The sequence below is a fragment of the Brassica oleracea genome, chromosome C7 (genome assembly GCF_000695525.1).
Source record: "Brassica oleracea var. oleracea cultivar TO1000 chromosome C7, BOL, whole genome shotgun sequence".
In the NCBI taxonomy this organism is placed as follows: Eukaryota; Viridiplantae; Streptophyta; class Magnoliopsida; order Brassicales; family Brassicaceae; genus Brassica; species Brassica oleracea.
In genome coordinates, this window is record NC_027754.1 from 25,561,290 (window position 1) to 25,584,220 (window position 22,931).

The following is a 22,931-nucleotide window of genomic DNA, read 5'->3' on the forward strand; positions in this document are numbered from 1 at the left end:
AGAACGTACCATACAAACGCTAGAAGATATGCTGAGAGCGTGTATGTTGGACTGGGAGATAAGTTGGATGCGTTATTTACCATTGGCTGAGTTTGCATACAACAATAGTTACCACTCTAGCATAGGGATGGCACCCTATGAGGCTCTGTATGGACGTCCATGTCGCACACCCTTATGTTGGACCGAAGTGGGAGAGCGACGAGATTTAGAACCAGAGATTGTTCAAGAGTCAGAGGCTCAAGTGGCTTTAATTCGGGATAAGCTTAAAGAAGCTCATGAGCGCCAGAAAAGTTATGCAGACAAGAGAAGAAAAGATTTGGAGTTTGATTCTATGTGGGGGAGAATTGTCATGGCCCAAACCCATTCAAACCCCCAAGCCCATATTTTGAGCCAAAAAAAAAACCCTAAAGAAGGGCATTTTAGTCATTTTGGATGATCTGCAACCTAAGATATTTCACTTATATGTTGTGGCCACGATCTAGAGAGGAGAGGGAGAGAAAAATTGATGGCAAAGCCCTGCCAAATTCACCAAAAACGCAGCCTGCAAACTCTGTTCTCTAAGTGAGATCAGTGTCAAGTTGAGGTTTTGGAGAGGAGTTTACGGCCAGATACTTAAGATTTAAGCAAAGAGTCTTAGCTGGAGCGATAGATCTCGTTTCAAGGAGAACACAGCAACTTTCGTATCTCAGTTACGAGGTAACATCAGTTAGTTATTCGATCTACAAGTTGGGGCAAAAACCATTCTATTCTGCAATCTGTTCAGATCAAGATTTTATGTTTTGCAGAGCCATATTGTGGGGCAATTTCCGGTTGATACAGAAGGATCTAGGTGACGGTATTGTTATGGTTGGAAAGCTGACATTCCCAGCTTTTTACAGCCACCACGACCACGCATTTACGAGGTATTTTCCAGAAGTTACTCGATCTTAAATTTGGAGAAAAATCACAGAATTTCTGTATTCAGAAATTCTAAGTCTGAAATCTGTTATCCAGTGTCACATAGGGGTTTTGTGAGAAGATTTCCCGGTGAACCAGAGAGAGTTAGAAAGCGAGAAAGATATCTCTGGAAAGCTCTTGTTTCGAGGAATCTGTATCAGTTGACGGTTTCTTGTTTAGAGGTAAGATCAATTAACTACTCGTGTTGCTTCCTGGCCAAGAAACAGTTTGTTCTATCAAAACAGAAACCTTAATTCCCTTTGAACACATGCAGTTTCAGATCGCTATGACAGTATTTCAATCGCTATATTCAGAATTTACTTTCAACCTTAGGGCAAAGGTGAGGATGCGAACTGTGGATTCTTAATATTATTAGTCAAGTTGTATTCTTAAATGCTAGGTCTAGGAACTTGTTTGTATTTGATTGTGATTGATGTGTGATGATTATTTGTGATGATAATTTTAATGATTAGTTGATAATGGTTTAAGTGATAAGTGTTGAAAGTGTAAAGTATATATAAAATGTGTGAAGTCGGACTGAGGACGAGGACATGGCGATCCCGTCAAAGCCCGTAAACCGGCTGACGAGCCCAAGGTGGCGTACGACCTTTCGAGGTGACGGCCAGCCTAAGTGTTATGTTATTATTAATATTGGGAATGGTTATGAGATAAGAAATGTTAATGTGATTAATGGAAGTGTATTGATATGAATAATTTGTTATGATTGCTAATTGTTTAATATGTTGAGTGATGCATGTTCTAGGACTAGTAATTTTGTGTGCAAGTTGGTTAATAATGTTAGGAGTCATGTGGACATGCATGACCATCCTCACTGAATGACTGTGTGTTATTCACCCCTCTTTCCCCTTTTCCCCTTTCAGGTGAGGAGTGAAGGTTCACAACGAGTCTTGTCGGATGCTGGTTTTAAAAATGAGTTTTACTTATGTTTTATTTCAGATATAACTACGTTGGTTTGACTTTGCGAATTATGCGGTTTATGATTTCATGTTAAGATGTTTCTTTAAGAATAAAGATGGATTTTTATGAAATATATTTATTAAGTTGGTTAGTTTTGAAAGACAGGTGTTACAAAGAGGGTGGATTGAGCAGAGTCCACATAAAACGGACCAACTACTTTGACTCGCTAATGAAACTGACATAAGTAGGCTTTAAGATAGGTTCCGTGTGATTTTGAATTTGTTTGTGTTCGTTTTTTCTGTTATATAATTATTTTATTTTTACTTTTAACAAAAAATTATTATTTTTATTTGTACCTTCTTTTTGTGAAATTATATAAATCAGCCTAGAAATTGGGAATTGCAGTTTTGATTACACGCACGGCTCGAATAAAATCACCCTATTTTTATTTACCTAATCTTATTATAAATGGTAGGTGAAAAAATATTATTATAAATGTGTACGACTATGGATGATGAAATTAATTTTGAATTTTGGTTTGTTCCTTTTCCTCCGAAAATGTATATAAAATTCAATACAAAATTAAATATATATATATATATATATATATATATATCGACAGATCTTCTTTTAAATCAATTAATTTGTTTTTAATGGTTTTAAATGCCATACTGTCTTTTATATTGAAATGACGGGGAAAAAATTTGTGGACAAACAAAGCTTCCACAACTTCTTGATCTTGATCCTTTAGTAAAATAAAAACTTCTTGATCCCGACATGAACCAATAAAATGATAGCCTCAACTATCTAGAATTATCCAGGATATAACATCTTGACTTTGTTTTCTATAGACTTAAATCGTTTGGACCAACATTTGTTGTGTGAGAGGTAATACAATGCAAAGTCTTTTTGAACGTCTTTAACGCTTTTTTCTAACGGCATACAATTCAAAGTCTCTTTTATCATCCATCTTCTATTACAAAAAGATAACATGATGACATGGTTGAATTTGAATTTGATAATGTCTACTATTCACTTTCAAGTAAAAGTGATTATACAAATGTTGAAATAGTATGTAAAGATGTCAACCATATTCCATTATCCGCAAACTATGTAAAGATGTCAACCTCAACCATATTCCATTATCTGCAAACCATTAATTCAAGATTTTGTGTACTTCAAAGATAAGATAAAATCCAAATTGGAAGATGGTCAGCAAGACGCAAACTAGATAACAATATCCATTTCATAAGTCATATGATAGAATAGAATGTACTGTTCTGATAACTTTGTACAACAAACAAAACAACATAGGAATCTTAATCTTTGCAACATATATATAACCGTCAGGTCTAAAACTTTGAAAAATGAAACAAATCTGAGGTCAAAAATAATAATAAATGAATGAATAGTTGAGAAAAACAGATGTATACTTTCAAAACAACCCGACAACAAAGAAATTTACACTTTTACCATCTTCTTTCCTCTTGTAGTTCAGAAAGGCCCCTTCTCTGCGCCTCAAGACTAAAACAAACCCACAGAGGACAAGGAGGTTTTAGAATCTGAGCTTCTCAACTTTCATGAGCTTCTTAGTGCAAGAATACAAAAGCCGGATTCTCAAGAAGCTCTTCTGCTGGTTTGATTCCTACAAAGTCCTTCTCTTGCATCGAACTTGAAATATCTTCGATTGAGAATGGAATGCTGCACAAGTACCAAAGAGTTAATCGAAAACAACAGTTAGCTGTTACTTCTATACAGTCAACAGTTAGACCATTTAAAACTCTTAAAACCTTGAAACTTCTTTGATAAAAAAAAAAAAAAAAAACCTTGAAACTTCTATTAAGTCTGCTATATTCTTGTATCAAAGTTAAATTTTACCTGGAATCATCATCCAACAAGAAGGAATCACTGTCTGCATCATTGGATTCCTCTGTCATGAGTGCCCGCATGCTCGATATAACCTGCAAGAGAGATTTTCAATTTTGTTGAGCATCTACGAAGGTTTTAAATTGAACAAGAAACATGATATTTTTATATATAAAAAATTGTATGTAAAAGTACTTCTTGAGAGACGCTTCGGGTGTTATAGCTATCGTCCCAGTATAATGTACAAATACGGTAAAGCTGCTGGACACTGAGGCCCTGTAAAGCGCGGAAAGATGCAAATAACGAAGACAATGTCAGGCAATATAAATGCGCACCAAGTGTGTTTCTAAAAACAGACATCAGAGCTTTACCGGGCAAAGATCGTGTGCTATTTCATCGTATGAGATTCTGTACTTCTGATGTATAACCTGCAGGTGAAAAAGAAGAAAGTAATGTTACTAGTGTCGTTTAATGGAACTAATGTGCGTCCAGAAAAAAAAAACATTTGCCCGTACTGACAAAACATACCAGGAATCCAACGGCTTGTCTGATTTGTTTAAGTTCTTCCCAAGACGGTCCAGCATACTGCAAATCAGAGCAATAAAATTATCACGGAACGAAAAACATGAGAAGTAATTTTTCATTTTGTAAGAAAATCATGACTCAAGAACTCTACTTCTTTGGCTTGGCAACACCATAGCTCTAGCTCAGCAAGCCCGGATTTTACAAATTCTCCATTGCTAAATGTACAGCACTCTTTACGCAGAAGAAGGCTGTAAGATATAAAACAAAAGCCTGAGATGTCTGCGTCATGGAGAACAAAGTGAACACTTTTACATTAGGTGAGCAAGGACTATACTTACCTGTTGAAAAGTTGTACGTTGATGAAAGAGAAAGTTTGAGAGTATATCTTCTGGATGAGTACTAAAGGAACCTGAAATTGATATAATGGAGTGAGGACACACAGAGTATTGTTCCAATGGAAATTCAACAATATTTTCTTACATGATTTCCTTTCAATGTGACAAGAAGCGAATTGAGACAGTCGATAATGCTTTGCCAGTGAACTGCAGGAGAATCTTTTCCAAATGACCTGCCAGATCTCAACATCCCTCCTTTAGAAGTTCTCGGTGCCTGAAGTTTTCATTTGGACAAACAACAGTTATCGTCAAAGTGCAAAGAACATAACCATCAAAGCATTAGGATAAAAGGGAAGCAAGCAAGAAACCTGAATGCATAAAGAAAGTAAAGTCGACAACTCTTTCTTCAAGTTATCCCTAACCATCCCGAACATTTTCTCAACATAGGCTGCAAGCTGTTGCTTAAAAAGCAGAGCCGGGTACTTCGCCTCCACTGGACGGATCACTGCGTTAGCAGCGGCTTCAGCTGCAGCAGCGAGGTTGCCTGAAGCGGGTGATGAGCGGAAGCTCTGATGAACAAAAAAGAGAGACAATAGTAAGTCTATGGTATGGAGAGTGCAAGACATGTTAACTCAACAAAAATGGTACTACTAACCATGGCCATCCTTCCAAACAAAGAAGTTGAAGCAGGTGGCTTCTTGCTTTGTGTTGCTCCGCTGCCACTGGTTTTAAGACTTTTCTCAAGCAAAAATAATAGCGCCGATGTGCTTGTCAACCAATACGCCAAGTGACTATTGTCATCTTCATTCTGAACATATCAGAAGAACAGTTGGAAACTTCATAGTTTAAGTAACCCTACATAGACACAATGTCACGTAATGCATTCCTAATTACCTCAATCGCGGAACCAATCATCTGAATCAGACGATCAAACACATTGGTCTTCTCAGATTCGAAACACTTCCAGTGAAGAAGACACTTGTATATCGTAAAGGCAGCCACAGGTTTCCCATTATCACTGAAACCGATGTTGTCTTTTACACAGTCAATGAGAGCATCGACATCCATCTGCAGTGATCAGTACAAATCAAGCTATCAGAACTCGTCACCAACAGCTGTAAGTACAATTACTATATGACGTGATTGGCCAACATACAATTTGACGTTCTGCAGCAGATTTCCCAGCATTGCCATCAATTGGTGTTGCAAACTCGGCTTCCTACAAACAATGTAGACTTTACAGATTAATAAAAAAACTAATGGAAAATGCAAACAAATTAACATGATGAGAAACAAGTGATCGAGGTAGCTGGTTGGGGGAACTATACATTGAACTCGCTTTCCAAGTTTGTATGGTGGCCGTTTTCCAAATTCTACAAACACAGTGATGAAAAAGTTTAACATTGAATGCCTGGTAAGAAGGCAGCTCAAAGAGCATATTATAGAGCTGCAGAGAGACATTCTACCTTAATAGGCGCAGTTGGAGGATGTCCAAGAGCAGTCCTCACAGGAGTGCTTGCGATTGTTTGCTGACGCATAACTTTTTTCTCAGCTTCCATGTCTAAGATTTTCTCTTCAAGCCTGCAGATGAAATGTCAATACAAATAAGATATTAGCACAAGAGCTCTCAACAATGGCACTCCTGAAGATAAAATTATTGCAACGGGTACCTTTGCATTGCAGTCGTCAACTTCACTAGTTTAGATTCAGCCTCCAATGCTTGCTTCAATCTATCCTGGCTAATTTTGGTTGTCTCTTGAATTTTCTTCTCTGTCTCATCAATTTTCATTTCCAGTGAACTCACCATCTCCTGTATAAGACAAGCCATTCAGAAAATGAAACATCGCTTTAGAGCACATTCTCAAATATACATATTCTTGCTCTTCTCCAGTAAGTAAATCACAAACCTTCAGCTTTTCATTTTCACTTGTGATCTTCTCCATTAGTTCATTATCAACCACAGGGACCTCTTTAATAACCGGGGCAATCTCTGAAACTTTCTTGGCAGCTTCACGCTCTTTAATAAGCAATGCCTCAGTTTCTTTGCACCTAAGTTCCAATTCCTCCAAAGAAGACTGCGCTTTTGCACTTTCTTGTTTCTTGGCCTCTTCCAGGTCAGTCTGCAGCGTTTGAAAGAGAATGAAAAAAAAAAATCTAAACAAATTTTCTATAACGCACAATCAAAGGAACAACATGTGGTTCTTTAAACAGCAATCTCACCCTCATCCGTTTTTCTAGCTGCAATCTCCATGTCAGCTCTTCAACTTGCTTCTCTAGCTTGTTCTTGGCTGCTTGAAGTGCTCCAGTTTCTCGAGCAGCCTATTGTGTAAAACAAATTAAAACAATTCTGTTAGTTTCATGATAAGCGATATCTTCATAAGTAAACCTCTGGAACAATAGACCATAGAACAAAACTAGACAAAGAAAAGAAACACATCTCACCATCTTAAGCTTCCGAAGTTCTCCACGAGCAATCTTTGATCTCCATGCACATTGTGTCGTGATAGTTGCTTTCTTTAGTTTTCTGTAATGTAGACGGGCCAAGTATCCACGGCACCAAGTCTATAATAACAATGAACATTACCACGATCAATGTGTGACCCAGAAACAACTGTTCAGTTATAATTCATGGATTTCTTGGAAGGAGACAAATCTCGTTATGTTTATCGGTGTTCTATGAGGAGTAGGACCTCTAATAGTACTACACTTTTGCAATTTTGATATAAGTGTACCTGAATTATTATTGCTGCTTTCGTCTGCCTTCTGAAACACAGATCGTTACGGGCAACCATACCACGCATACCAGCTTGGACGGACACAGCAGCAGAAAATAGCTCTGTGTAAGCCTTCCTAGCCAGAAACATACGTAAGTCTCTCTGGATTCTTAAAGCAGCAGCTTCCCTGCGCATGCCTTCATATACACTTCTAGCAAGATAACCTGACAACCAAGGAGGCCGATAGATTTGCAAATTAATCCAGAAACTAAATTAAACAAAGAAAGACCCAATCATTTAGTACAGACACATACACCAGTAGAAGGTTTAAAATACCTCTGCAAACTGATTGAATTTGCTTAGCAGCATTACGCAGAAGGATGAAACTCTTTTTAGCAAGATACGACCGAACTTTTCTCTGGATAATGCTTGCGGATCTTCCCAAGACTTCAGTCCTTCGGGTATCCAAGTCTGCCATTTGTCCAGCCCTCAGAAATACTTTTGTCTTGCCAATCTACAAAAGTAAATGTCAATCTATCGATGTTGCTCATCACACAGGAAGTAGAGGCAATGGAGAAAGCTTTGATGAGGCAATTACCTGATAACCTTCGAGTCCCACTTTCGCCAGAAGCTTCTTGCACGCATCAGGGTCATCAGAGCTATTGTACAAGAACTCAATTAGACATTCCAAATGGATGTAATCACTCACGCAAGAAAATACTAAGAGAAGGGTACAATCTTACTTCTTGACCAACACTTCTGGAGCAAGAATACCAAATCTGTCCAAGAATTCATCGAAATGTTTCCTGGTAGGATAGCCAGCACAACTAATCCTGATAGCTTCCATCACTCCCTGAAGTCATAAAGTAACACAAACAATTAACTTCTTTCAGAAATAGAAATTTTTCACGAACTAAAAACTCTGACAGCGAATGTCATCCGCACCCCACAACGTAATTGCTGCAAAATATTTTCGTTCTCAAAGATTCCAGGCTTCAGAAGGTTATTTGGTTTGATACAGCGAATATAGTGTGGCTCCGTGGTATTAAGAATCTCGAGCAACGATACCAATTGTTGCTGAAAAGAAGCACAAAAGGACATTAACCGACCATTTTTTTTACAGAACAAACTTGAAACTGGAAACAAGAGTCAGACTCACCTTGAAACGAGTACCTATAGATGAGAACTTTGATTTGTTGGAATCGTCAGACATAGGTGGGAACAAACTTGCTACAAAGGAACAACTAGAAGAATTTAACAACGCTTGATGCTCAGCAATAACGTAATCTTTGTTCTTGTCCAGGAAAAGATCTGTCTGATAAGTGACCTGAAACCATAAATAACCCAATGGTGTTATTAGACCATATAACTACAGAACAATTACTGGTATTTCTTGGAACGTTTTTCACAATCATGGTGGACCAATAAACGAATAAAAGAGACGGCTGCTTACATCACCAGCGTAATGACAGATTGTGAAGTCACTACGAGCCAATTTTGGTTTGGCAAAGCGCTTGTGGTTTTTGAATGTTTGGTATAGTTTCTGTGCAAAAGTTTCATGCGTTGACCTTGGAAACATGCTGCAAGGAAAAGTATCACTTCAGCTATATTTCTCAAAAACAAACCAAATTTGTAAGTGAACTGGTAGAAAAGGAAAGAGAGAGCATAAAAGAAAGGGTATAGAATCAACAGTTTGAATTTCTACTCACCAAGCTTCATCCAGCAGAGCAATAATACCTCCAGGTTTCTGAAGAACACAAAAACAAAAGGAAACAAACACCAAGCATGAGAAATTGATGAAAGGAGATTACAAATATCGACCGTGAGCAAGATAACTGCCAAAAGGAGAATATCTCCACTGAACAGTGAGCATAAATATCAAACAGACACCTTTTCTATCAGGTCTAAGATATCTTGATTGTCTACGAACTCTATATAGCTCCAGTTGATCTCCTCCTTCTTATATTCCTCTTGCTCCATCTTAAAGACATGCTGCACGAATAGAAGTTACACACCTCAGAACCATGGCCACATCAGATATGAAAAAGACTAATAATCGAAAAGTAAAAGAGTTCGTTCTGAGCAAACCTGATTAAAATGTTGCTGAAGTTTTTCATTGGTCAGATTGATGCAAAATTGCTCAAAACTGCAATAAAGCTTGCGCTTGTAAGTATTAGGCCAAAGAACAACAAGAATCAGTCATGAATAACTAATTAATAGTCAAACAATGAAGTTATTGCATATATATATAGCACTACTCTCCCAAAGTTGGTCGAATAACCTCACAAGCTTACAATTGATGGGTAGTATAAAATCTCAGTAGTCCATGTTAGAATCAAACACTAGCTTGACTATCAAACTGGTCTGGTCAGACCCATATATTGTGGAGAACAGGGGAAGTATCAGAGATAGATCCACTTTTTTGAAAAGACCCATCTAACCAATCACAAAAAACAACAAGCATACCACTTAAGCACCTGTTTGTCTTGAAACTCTCGAATCCATAAATATCGAGAACACCAATCAAGTACTTCGAGTGAGGATCTTGACCAATTGAGGTATTAATCTTGTCAACAAGCCTGCAAAGACCACAAAGGGTAAGTACAGAACAATGATGGCAATCATCTTCGAAATTTATTTATTAAAATAAGGACAAGCAGCTATGAATATCTTCATCGAGAAACCCACCAGTCAAACAACCGCGAGTACATGACTTTAGCCAAAGCATCTCTACTAAGAGTAGCAGCTTCTGGATCAAGAGTTTTTGTGATGGTTTCATCACGAGTTACCATGATACGCTTGCATAGTGAATCCTCAAGTAACTTTTCATCGCAGCTGGAAAGTAAGACAATACGAGTAAGGAAACCTAAACAGAACATAAAACAAAAAGAACAATACTCGCTTTGTTAGTTGAGGCAAATATATACCTGAGAAGCTCAGCTGCAGTTTTCAGGTGAAACAATGATTTTTCATCTTTGGGAATCGATGAATCAATCTCTGCTCCCTTAGAAAACTCGATATTCCCGAGATGGAGAATGGCAGCCACAACGCTGAAAATCGCATCCTGTAACGAGATATCAGCAAAGTATTGAATTTGTTTACAAACACTATAGCAGCTTTGGTTAAAATCTGACTGATGATGGAGTTGTGTGATTGCTACCTGCTCCTCAGTACTGATCCCAACCACTTCCATAGCCCGTCTTGTGGCTTGGTATTCCTCCGCATCATTTATACTCTCCACCGCTAGACATTTAGATTGATTGAGATAGTGATATGTCTTTGGTTCGCCCAGCTTGTATCTCTGCACATCCTGATAGTAGAAAATATCATTTCAGAAAACAAGATGTGCATTGGTATGCCAAAAAAGGTTTAGATACTTGACATGTATCACCAAGTACTTCAGTGTTACATACTCCCAAGTGAATTACAAACTTACTTCTTTTGGAGCAGCACAAAGCATGTAGAAACAGTGATAGTTTCTTTCAGGATCAGAGACCTGACAAACACGTGATCTTTCCAGCAAATAAGTTCTTATGGCAGCTCCTGATATCCTTCCCTTTTCGTCAAACTGAATCTCCACAAACTTACCAAAACGACTATAAAGTACACATATAAACGAGTTAACAAACACCCGAAGTGGTGAGGTTCAAGAAAAACCTCAACAATATAGATAAAAGAATGCAGGAAAACTTTTTTACCTGGAATTGTTGTTCCTAACAGTCTTTGCATTTCCGAATGCTTCTAGCACAGGATTAGACTGAATAAAATATACAATTAAGAAGCTTGTAAGACCAAATCAATAGAAGAAAGTAACATCAACATCATCTGCGTAAGTAACAAAGCATATAGCTACTTGCTACACAGTTTCCATTAATGTGGGTGACTACTAGCACTACTTTTCTGAAGTTTCAGTTATCTGTTCACTCTTTAGTTGCTCAAGCAAACTCAGCCGAAAATGAAGATTTGACCATCCGCTGAAGTTTTAGTTATTTCTTCACTTTTCTAAAATAGGATTTGACTGAACATATGTATATATATATATATATATATATATATATATATATATATATCTTTTCTCTCACCTCCAACACTTTCTGTTCAACACTCCTTCCCTCAGAAGCAGCTCTCCCTCCCATATAAGCAAGATATCTCATTAGCAACTTCGTGCTTTCAGTTTTACCAGCACCACTCTCTCCACTAACCAGAATAGACTGACTTACTCCGTCATTTATCATCTGTCTGCATTACACAAAACAAGAAAGCATCCAAAATTACATATAAGTATCAACAACAGCAGGAAGAGTATAAGAAGCAACATGTTTTACCAGTGTGTATGAATTTACCTATATGCAGCATCTGCGACGGCGAATGGATGTGGACTCAGCTCCCCTAAGGCAGCTCCTTTATACTGTGCCATCATGTGGCTACTGTAAAGATGGGGGAGTCTTCTAAACGGATTAACAGCAATCAGTATACTTCCTGTATAAGTCTGGAAGTAGTTGAAAGTTTAGTCCAAACATATCTAGAGCACATATATATATTCGAGATCAATAAGAGACTACTCACATAAATCTCATTTATATCATATCTTGAATGCAAATTCTGTAGAACTCCGGGTTCATGCAAATAAGCAAGTCTTGTCATATCGTCCACTCCAGATGCTGGCGCTTCCGTATCTTTCGGATAAACACTAGATGCTTTTGTAACAACCTAAATTTTTCCAGACAGAAAAAAAAAAGAAATTAGAAAATAAGAAAAACTGTTTTCACAAAAAAAAAGAAAAAAAGTTTTCTTTTGATTTCCAATTCACATGAGAAGGACACATACATGTTTCCCTGAAGTGCAAAGCACTTTGATCTCTTGGCCGTTCACCTCTACAACTTCACCATCAATCCATGCTTCGTCAGGGTCCTCCACCCACACACACGACCCAACTGTAGGATTGAAGTTACCGGCCTGTAGAAACAAAGAGTGTCAAAGGTATAGTTCTCACTAAGAAACTGTAAGCAAGCACAGCTGGTAAGGGAACTAAAAAACACACTTCTCAAGCTCTGTTATGGTAACCACAACTTCTTATAAAAGTACATGTAACCCCAATGACTTTAAATTTAATGGCTGATCAAAACCGTAAAATGTAAGAAAAATCAAAAGTGTTGTGGTAATGAACAAAACATTGTTTATGCAGATTCAAAACAAGAATTAGACCAAGAGCGTCAAACTCAAAAACAGACAGGTCACAGTTGAAGTCAAATCTCTAAATTCATACAATACTATCATCATCATCATCAAACGAGGAATCTAAGTGCAGCTCAAAGCCATCATCCAAAATTATAAAATCTTTAAAAACAATAAACTAAATCAAGAAACCATATTCGTCTCAAGTCAAAACTAAATCCTCTAAATTACAAATTTCCCCCCAAATTATACTGGATTTGGTCGCAATGAGATCTTACCATTTCGTTTGGTAGATCAGAGTCTTCAGATACAGAATCTGGATCTAGATTGAATCAAATGAGCAGTAATCGTCTGAAATCTACGAAAATAAGAACACCTCCGAGCAAAGAACTTGAAGAAGACACTCAGATTTGGTGGAGAAGACGAGCAAAAGAAGACGGAAGAAGAAGGAGGAGGAGGAGGAGGCTGCAAATCTAAACGCGTTTCTGGAAAGAAAAAAATTGAGTAATATTGTTTCTTTCTTCTTCTTTTTTTCTAACTTTATTTTCTCTTTTCGTGCTTCCCCGTCTGTTCCACCTCGCTGGGATTTGGTCTGAATTAATTAATTACTTAACTTTCATTAACTTTCAACTAAACCAATTAGTAATTTAATAAAACGATTAATTCATACGTATTATCCCCAACCTACCCTTTTATTTTGCATTTATTACAGGACTTGGTTTTCGCCTTTCCGACAGTTTTGTCCGTTGGCAAAATCTTAAGTCGTTTTAGAATTATGCACGTAGATTAAGAAATCATTAATTTTTTATATTTTCTAAACAAAAATATCATTAATTATTTACCTAACCACAAATCAACCAATAATAAAATAGAAGGTATATTTTCATTGGTCATATAACATTAAGTGTTAATAAATTTTACATAAAAAACCGAAAACGTCATATAATTTGGAACATAAAAAACTCTCTAAAACGACTTATATAAAAAAACGGAGGGAGTACTACAAAAATAGTTTTTACCCTGACAATTTAAAAATACATTACGACTGATTTAATCCATGTCTTAATGAAATACGATAAATAGTATAAATAATTATGATATTAACGTAACCAATACACCGACTTCAACAAAGAGACAGGTATTAGTGAATCATGTGAACGCCAAACCGCTGACTAAACCGTCTAATTAAATTTTGTTCAATGGGAAGAAGACTAATAATCTATAGTATTGTTTACTTTCGCAACGAAAAAATCGTAATACTTCAAGTTTTGTTAAAATAACACTTTCCAAACAATTAGTTATCAAACACGAGTGTTTCGTTCATCTTTGTGAAGTATGATGTGTTAGATGAAAAAAAAAAAAAAAAAAAAAAAATATTATGTGTTAGATGAAAACAAAAGCCAAAACACCCAAACAAACAACAATGATCATGTTCTTTATTTTGAAAATTTTAAGCCATTTTTGCGTTGTAGGACCTTGTCTTTTTTCAGCCTTAACCTTCAGCTCGTTTAATTACCTATACTGTCTTTCTTTTGAAAAATTTTCATATTTTAAAATTTTTGGTCTTTTATTACTCTCTCATTTTTTTAATAAGTGTCATTTTGATATTTTTCACACAGATTAAGAAAGTGATTGAAATGTTTTTAAGTTGTTATTAATTACATCTATTTGACCAATAGTTTTTGAGATAATTAAAATTATTTATAAAATCAATGCAGTTTGTAATTAATTTTCAGTTGAAAGTAAGTATAATTTGCATTAGAATTATAAAGTGACATTTTCTGTGAAACAAAAAAAAATGTTAAAATGACATTTATTATGAAGCACGGAGAGTAAGATATAGTGACAGCTAATAAAAATAAAAACACAAAAGAAAAGAAATTAAAATAAAAAAAGAATAACAAAACCTTAGTCGAGAACAAAATGGAAGGCTAGGGGTGCTGTCCGCTGCTGAAAAAAACCCGTCGAAGCAAACCACCGAAGAGGCCGCCACGCCAACTGCAGTTATTACCAAACCGGAGCACCAAGAAACACGAGCCAGAACAGTGGAGCTACTTTCACCGAAGAAGAAACTAGACAAACACGTAGAAGATATAAGAGCATGCCCATTGAGAGTTTTAAGAACGAGTTCACACACTCCCCAAGAAAAAATAATAATACAATATTGTGAGCTTGATGGACTGGTCTCGTCGGGGTTCATCCGCAAGAGGCGGTTCATCACTGTTTTCGTGAATCCCACGACACGTAGCGACCCACGATTGGTTACTTTATTAATATTCTTTTTTTTTAAACAAACAAATAAAAAATAAAAAAAATATAAAAGAAAAACCCATGTGGCAAACTCCACCCCGCATCGCTAATGGGGATGGTCTAAAGAAAACACCACCTAAATGTGACAGAGATGCCAACTAGCTTGAAGTAACCTGAAAATAAAATAGAGAAGTGCAAGGCAAAGAAGAACCAAACATATTTAGACGACTTCGCAGTTTGGAGCCTGCGCGTGGATTGGCCTAAGCCTCAGTCTGCCACTAACTGGCATCCATAACAGCTAGCAAACCCCAGACTCGCTCTTACTTCGTCGTCCCCAAAGCATGCAAGCTAAGAGTAGAAGCGCTGATGGGGCGAATCTAGAACGTTTTCTTACTGGGTAATGCTTTAATGGGTATAAACTTATAAACTGTAATACACATATATGATAAATTTGTTAAGAAATACAAAAACAATTAAAAATATTGTGGGTGCATGGGGTGTCTAGTCTTTCTACTGGCTTCGCCACGTCGGACCAGAACTGAATATAAAAACCACCGCTACGTCTAGGGCTGAGAAAAAATCTAATCCCGAAAAATCGAATTGAATCTGATCCGAAAAATAGTATTGAATCCGAACCAAAATTAGTTAGATATCCGAACGGTTTCAAAATTTTGGTATAAAAAAAAATGGAACTGAACTCATTCGAACCGATATATTTCGGGTATCCGAATATATCAGAATCGGATATATTAAATATTTTTATTCAATACCAAATATATAAGATATTTTGAAGTTTTCTAAAATAATTAAAATATATATAAATAGCCAAAATCAAATGTTTAAAATAGCTAATGGATACTTAAAATACCAAAAATACTTGAAATATCTATAGCCAAACCAATTTTTATGTTAAGTTAAGGTTATTTGGCATATATTATTCAAATTTATATGTATATTATTTTTATTTTATATTTTGAGAAATTTAAAGCATATGTGAATATTAATTTTTTAAAATAATTTCCGCAAAGATCTGAATCGAACCCGAACTCAAATTTATAAATACCTTAATAGACCGAAAACCGTATAGACTTAAATCCAACCTGAATGAATACTCGAACTCCCACCCCTAACTACGTCAATCTTTCACCAAAGGAAGCCATAACCACCATGCCATTTAACCGGTTATCTTAGAGCCGCCGTGGATCTAGAACATTATTGGCAACGAATTAACAACATAATTTTACGTGACGGGATGAGGTAGCTCACTTGGTAAGAACCCTGTGGGCCAATTGTCATGCTCACGGGTTCGACGCCAGGCGGAGGCGAACTGCCCATTCTGTCACCAAATGCGGTACTGGGTGTTGGGACTTATCCCCAGCCCAGGTACAGCCCTCCCGGGTGAAGTGGACCGCTGCCTAACCGGGTCCAGGGGAATGACCCACGTAAGTGGGGAACCCCTGCTGGATTACAAAAAAAAAAAAAAAAAAAACATAATTTTACGTGCTCTTATTTTCCTCAGCGTGTGAAACTTACAATTTGGTAAAAGTCAAATTCCCTATTTAATTTTACATACCAATGATATCACATCAATTGTGTTCTTTTAATATCATTGTCGTACTGTAAAACTTAAGTTTTTGAGTCACAAAAATTTCAGGGTAATTCGTTGTTATATCTACAACAAATACTCAAAGAAATCATTGTTAATTTAGACCATAAGCATGCTATCCATTTAGGGTTTAGAATCAAAAGATTTCATTGGTACTCGTTGCAATGTTCTTAACATATAGGTGTGATGTCATTTGGCATTTAGGATCACAAGAATTTTATAGTAAATCTTTGTATATTTACAACGAATTCCAAAGAAAAATGTTGTTAACTCTTAATATTTTTTTCCAACGGATTAACAACGAATGCATGTTTATCTATTTATAAAAGGGTTCTTATTAAGTTATCTATTTATAAAGAGCTATAAAGATGTACATGTTATAATGATTTTTGTGTTATTCGATTAAAACTATTAAAAACTATGTTAAATTTTGGTGTTATCAATTTATTAATTTGTAATGAGGTCGATGGTGGTTCTCGTAAACGATCGATTCATTTTCTAGTGTTTGTGACATTTGTAAGGTACAAACATCAATGTTTACATAACATGAACACAAACTCAGTTAAATGGTAAAATAATGGTATGAATACATAAACATAAAATTTTAAGAAGTTGAGAATTCAGTATATAAGCAAGGTTGCAAGTTCTGAAAAATGTATTGAATTATAATGTAACAGAACGTAAATAGTCAATAACAAAAGAAGATAATGACAAACACAACAGCATAATATTACATACCAAAAGTTTATAATTATATTCGGTTAGAATCTTATTATATAAAGCTTGATTCTTATTTACTCAAAAAACAAAAAAAACTTGATTCTTCAAAGTTGCTAATTAACATGATCGCGACACATAGCAATTATATATTTAAGATTGTGACATATATTAATCTGTCTCATAAGTAAAAATATATATACAAAGATATTAACAAAAACAAATTTTATTAAAAATCTTATTATATATATATTATTTAATAATAATTTCTATTTTTTTAAATCCTTATCAAAAGATAATTGCAAAAGATTATTCGATAATAATTTTTCTTCTAATGCACTCTTCGAGGAGTGTAGGTCGCTGGTGCTTTATAGATGGTTCGTGGAAAGATAAAGAGTATTATTCAGGCCAGGGTTGATATAGTATTCTTGAGGGATTCGATGGTTTGTTGGGTGCAAGAAATATTCGTCTTGTCTTTCACCCCTCCATTCGGAGATGGAAGCTTTAATATGTGCAATGGAGTGTATGAGAAACTTACATCAATATCAGGTCACGTTTGCTACGGATTTTTCTCAATTGGTGAAGATGGTTTTGGAACTAGAAGAATGGCCAGCGTTTGAAAGTTATCCGGAAGATATAAAGATGTTGAAGACATGTTTCCTCAGTTCAGAGATCATTCATGTACCCCAGACGGAGAATCAAAAGGCGGATAGTCTAGCACGGAGTGCCAAAAAACAATCGTCTTTCGTCGTTCACATGGATGTACATTTACCAGTTTGGTTTACAGAGCCAGTATGAGTATGTTATTTTTTTTTTTTAATATTGTGACATGTGTTTAAATATATAATGATTAAAAATATATATAATAAGATAATAAAAACGAATTTTGAAAAAACTACTTTTAAAAATTATTTAATAGTAAAAACGATTTTTAAAAATATTTAGAAGTAATGTTTTTAGAAATTTTCCGTTTTTGAAAATCCTAAAAAATAGATTTGAAAACAATTTATTTAATATAATTTTTAAACTTTTAATAAAAAATAATTATAAAAGATTATATTGAGCTTGGTTCTTCAAACTGATAATTAACATGATTGTGACACATGGTAGCTATATATTTAAAAATGTGATATGTGTTAAACTATATCATAATCAAAAATATATATACTAAAATAATAAAAACGATTTTAAAAAAAATTAATTATAAATATTATTTAATAGTCTTATCTAATCTATTAAAAGTGAAGTACAAATTTGATTTAACCCTAAGTTTTCCTCAATAATTACAATAGCATGCCACTGACCAAAACACAGTAGTTTTACGAATTCCTTAACCCATTAATTTTGTAGACTAATAAAATCGCTAAACCAACCTGTCCGGTAGACAATCTAATTACTTTCCTTTGACCATCACATACCTTGATTAAATCGATACATTATACACAGTCCAATAATTTATTATATATATTCTAATAAAAGTAACCGATTATTTTTTTAAATACTCCTCCACTACTTCGTTTGTTCTTTCTCCTCCAATTCAATTGTCTGGTCAATTAAATTAGTTTACCAAAGAAACAACGTATGTAAACCCAAACTCAACTTATCAGAAAACTAACTCTGATTCATCACAAATTGATCATTGTACTCAGAGTTAAACTTACGTTGAATATGAAGAAGTTTTATATTATATAGTTTAGGTACGAACACAATAGATCAAAATGGTTTATTTTTTCTACGATTAGATCACTAACAATATTATTTACTTCCTAAAATTGTTCCTACTATTTATGACATGATTAATGTATAACTATCAAATTCCTAAAATATAGCTATACCTTAAACGTAAGAGACTACAATCACTTACTTACCACAAGAAAATCAAATATTATATTAAAAATCAAAATATTCCAAAACTAATAGAAACAATATTATAAAACGCTATGATATATATTAATTAATAATAGAATCAATAATAGGAAATTAAAATAACTTGGACCCCTTTTTTAAACGTTATAGATAAAGTTTGTATACGGGAAATTCTCACAAATACCGCATTCATAGTACAACTTTTCATGTTTACACTAACCACTTTTACTTTCATTTTTAATGAAGGATAAAAAACACTTATATCTCTATGATTAACTAATCTAAACTTAGAGCTTAGAGTTGAGGGGTGTGGTATGGTTTTTGAAATGTGAAATTTAAGATTATAATAAATATATAAATAAATACTTAAAATATTAAAAAAAATTAAAAAATTGTTTGAAACATAAATTTTGATATTCAAAAAGAAATTTTGCAAAAAGAAAATTCAAAAAAAAATTATAAAAAAATCTAATTTGAAAAACTATAATTCAAAAACATAAAAAAATATATTATTTTATTTTATTTTTCTATTTTTTATTTAAAAATGATTTATTATATATATAAAGAACAAGAGTATATGAGTCTTTTGCCAATTAAAGAAGAAAGTTTTTTGAAAATGTCCCTTTAATGGTGGTAAAGATGAAAATTGGTACCATGAAAATGGTAAATATTAAATTTTCCCTTTGTATATTATATACTTTCTAAACCTTATACTTTGTATATTCTGAAAATAGGAAATGAAAATAACTTTGTATACATATACTCGTGAGTTATTTTATTTTCTGATATTATATAAATCCTTATATTATATAAAAAGTCTTATTTTCGGATATTTTCCCTGTTAGCAAATGGAGATAATTGATCATCAAAATATTATGTATGATATTATAGTCTACTCCTCATTATTTGTTATTTAATAACTAAAACTTTACAATCCCATGTAAAGAGTCAATTTTATAAAATTATATTAAATAAAAAAGGCTACTTACATATGTTAGTTCATGCAATTTTATATAACTATATGCCAATGTAAATTAAATAAGACAAATATTTCATCTGTTTCATTTTAATTGTCGTTCTAGATTTATGCACACCTATTAAGAAAACAAGTGATTTTGTATATTTCCAAAATAAAAAACACAATTAACTATACACCTAACCATATTTCAACCAATAAAAAAAATAAACAGGAAAAACTTATTAATAAGTTTTGCATTGAAATTTTAAGACGACACTTATTTTGAAATAAAAATGTTAAGTTATAACGACATTTATAGTGAAACGGAAAGAGTATATATAAGCAATTAATCCAATTGTTGGCTTGACACAATAAATAAAATTACTTCATATAAGCAAAACAAAATTCTGAATGAATGATATATCAAATTAATATTTAATACCAATAAATGTCAAAAATAAATACTATCAAAAACTATAAAAAATATTGATATAACACCTGCGCGGACGCGCAGATCAAAAACTAGTTATTATTATTATTATTATTATTATTATTATTGTTATTATTATTTTTTATTATAATGTTTGTTTCAAAAGATAATAAAGATAGAGAATTATAAAAGATAAACATTAACTTTTAAGAAAAAAATGTTAAACAAAAACGATTGTAAAATCCTACAAGTACAATAAACTATTTAATAAAAACATGAAGAAAAACTAACTTTAAATAAATAATATTACTTTTTTTAAAAGCATAATTAAAATAAAATTGTAAAAGTACTCTTATTATTTTCTTATAAGTAATAAATTTCTTTTTTAATAGATAATTGTATGTTAAAAAATTATGACAAAAAATAGCTACAAATATTTTACATATTTATTTAGGTTTAAGCTTTCACATATTATTTTTACAAAACACAATAGTATTTACATGAAAGTATTTACCTGAGTATTTTCTTTTAATTTTTTGATACAACTCAACTTTTTATTATTTTTATTATACATCTTATGATGCTAAAATAACTTTTGATTTTGATGTTACTGTCGTACATGAATATGTGTAAATATAATAAAGATGTATTTGTATGTATAAAACAAAATATATAAATAATTAAACATAATTTTCTATTAAAAATAAAATAGTTGTATAAAAATATAAAAGAAATAAATAACTAAATTTCATTTTTAAATGTCTAAATAAAATAAAAACGTAAAAGTAATCTTATTTTTATTATAATTAACTAAATTTAATTTTTAATAATTTTGTGTTAAAAAATAGAAACCAAAATTAACTTCAAATATTTCACCTGATATGATTGTGATATGTATTAATTAAAAAAATTAGATTGGAAATGTGTCAATAAAAACTTCCAATACGTGAAAATAACTTCTTCTTTTCCTAAAATCTTAAATAAAAGAGATTTCTAAAAGAAAATTATTTTCTAATCTTAACCAATTAAGAATCTTGATTTTTCTTTTTTTTAATTCGTGACTAGAGAGAATTGTAAAATTTTGTTTAATAGTAATTTTTATTTCAAAAATTTAATGATAAACATGATAGTAAAAATTATTCAATTAACAAGAAAAATTGTAAACATATTAATGATATTGAAAAAATGAATTATTAAAATTGCAACTTTTAAAAATAGTTAATATTAACTGGAAATAATTATTTGATAAAAAAATTTATTTTTTTAAATCGTAGACAAAATATAATTGTAAAAGATTATGTAATATTAATTTCCTTTTCTAAAATCCTACAAAACTGTAAAAGAATATTTAATATTCCCTCCGTTTCATATTAAGTGTTGTTTTTGAGAAAACAATTTGTTACAAAATAAGTGTCGTTTTCTGTTTTCAATGCAAAATTTATTAATTTTATTCTGTTATTTGTTTTTCTATTGGTTGAAATATGGTTAGGTGTAAAGATAATTGTGTTTTTATATAGAAAACATGCAAAATTAATTGTTTCTTTAATCTGTGTGCACAAGTCTAAAACGACGCTTAATATGTAACAGAGGGAGTAGTTGTTTTCCTTTTTTATAAAAAAATCCTAAATAGAAGAAATTTGTATAATATTTTTAAGATAGTGTTTGTTGATGAACATGATACTAAAAATTATTTAATTAACAAAATAAGTGTAAAATTAGTATTGATACGAATTGTATAAATAGCAGTTTTAAATTTATTTATTAATAACTAAAAATAATTATTTGATAGCAATATATTTTTTTCTGAAATTCTAAAGAGAAGATAGTTGTAATAGGTTATATGACAGTAATTTACCTTTTTAATTTTAAACAAAATTGTAAAAGAGTATTTAATATGTTTTTTTATTTTTTAATTGTAAATAAAAAGGAGATTTATAAAATAGAATGTTTTCATTTTTAAAAATCCTATCAAAATAAAATTTTAAAGACTTATTTAATAAAACATTAAATTTGTACATAAGAACATGTATAATGTTTGTCATTAATTCGATTGGTGTATTTGACTTTCATTTAATTTTATTTTTTATTTCTTATTTCGGATTGTGTTCAGTTTAAATGTTTATGTATAGTATTTTCTCTAATCCTTAGTATAAAGTTTATAACAACTCATCTACGCACCATGATTATAAAATACAAATATTAATTTGAAATTATGTGTGAAAACGGATTTTAATTATAAAATAAATCTCAAACAACATATGCAAAAAAACAATCATAATACTATAATAAAATGATTTATTATTTTATGAGTTTTATTAAATTAAAACAGCAAAACAAATCCGTTTCAACGCAACGGGCTCCTATCTTGTCTATACTAATATAAAAAACTCTAAACAATTTTTTATAAATATAAACCATTTTTAAATAGAAAATTTTGTTGGTATTTCGTTGTTAGATTTACCAAAAGAATACCAACAATTATTTACACCGTTATTTTTTATTCAGTTTAACTAAAGTATATTTCGTTGCAAAAAAGAACGTATATCACAAATAACACAGGCTCAACTACATTTTTAATATGTTGTAAAGTTTGTTGTACTTTCGTTGCTAATTCGAAACAAATACAGTGAAACCT

At 32.6% G+C, this 22,931-nt stretch overlaps 1 protein-coding gene and 1 long non-coding RNA gene across 3 annotated transcripts; one reads left to right on the top strand and one right to left on the bottom strand.

Annotated features, from left to right (window-relative positions):
• Positions 1-395: 395 nt before the first annotated feature.
• Positions 396-1,995, top strand: LOC106305080. 2 transcript variants are annotated; one of them, XR_001262910.1, is made up of 5 exons: positions 396-696; positions 786-902; positions 994-1,118; positions 1,211-1,276; positions 1,818-1,995. It is a non-coding gene; the product is annotated as an uncharacterized LOC106305080 (long non-coding RNA). The 2 variants fall into 2 exon arrangements; XR_001262909.1 differs by lacking the exon at positions 1,818-1,995 and having other exon boundaries at positions 1,211-1,416.
• Positions 1,996-3,082: 1,087 nt separating this feature from the next.
• LOC106306005 (myosin-6-like) lies at positions 3,083-13,031 on the bottom strand. The gene is given in 40 exon segments (XM_013742452.1): positions 3,083-3,469; positions 3,471-3,555; positions 3,733-3,815; positions 3,916-3,996; positions 4,092-4,148; positions 4,249-4,305; positions 4,397-4,493; positions 4,584-4,654; positions 4,726-4,854; positions 4,949-5,149; positions 5,236-5,388; positions 5,475-5,648; positions 5,737-5,799; positions 5,909-5,953; positions 6,047-6,161; positions 6,251-6,390; positions 6,488-6,700; positions 6,801-6,899; positions 7,023-7,142; positions 7,313-7,518; positions 7,631-7,808; positions 7,893-7,953; positions 8,038-8,147; positions 8,240-8,371; positions 8,454-8,621; positions 8,748-8,874; positions 9,004-9,041; positions 9,185-9,286; positions 9,383-9,440; positions 9,772-9,873; positions 9,983-10,129; positions 10,222-10,358; positions 10,455-10,604; positions 10,731-10,890; positions 10,993-11,051; positions 11,377-11,533; positions 11,638-11,783; positions 11,861-12,004; positions 12,122-12,250; positions 12,748-13,031. Coding segments are annotated over 40 exon segments (4,557 nt in total). The 5' UTR covers positions 12,751-13,031; the 3' UTR covers positions 3,083-3,409.
• Between the last annotated feature and the right edge of the window lie 9,900 nt (positions 13,032-22,931).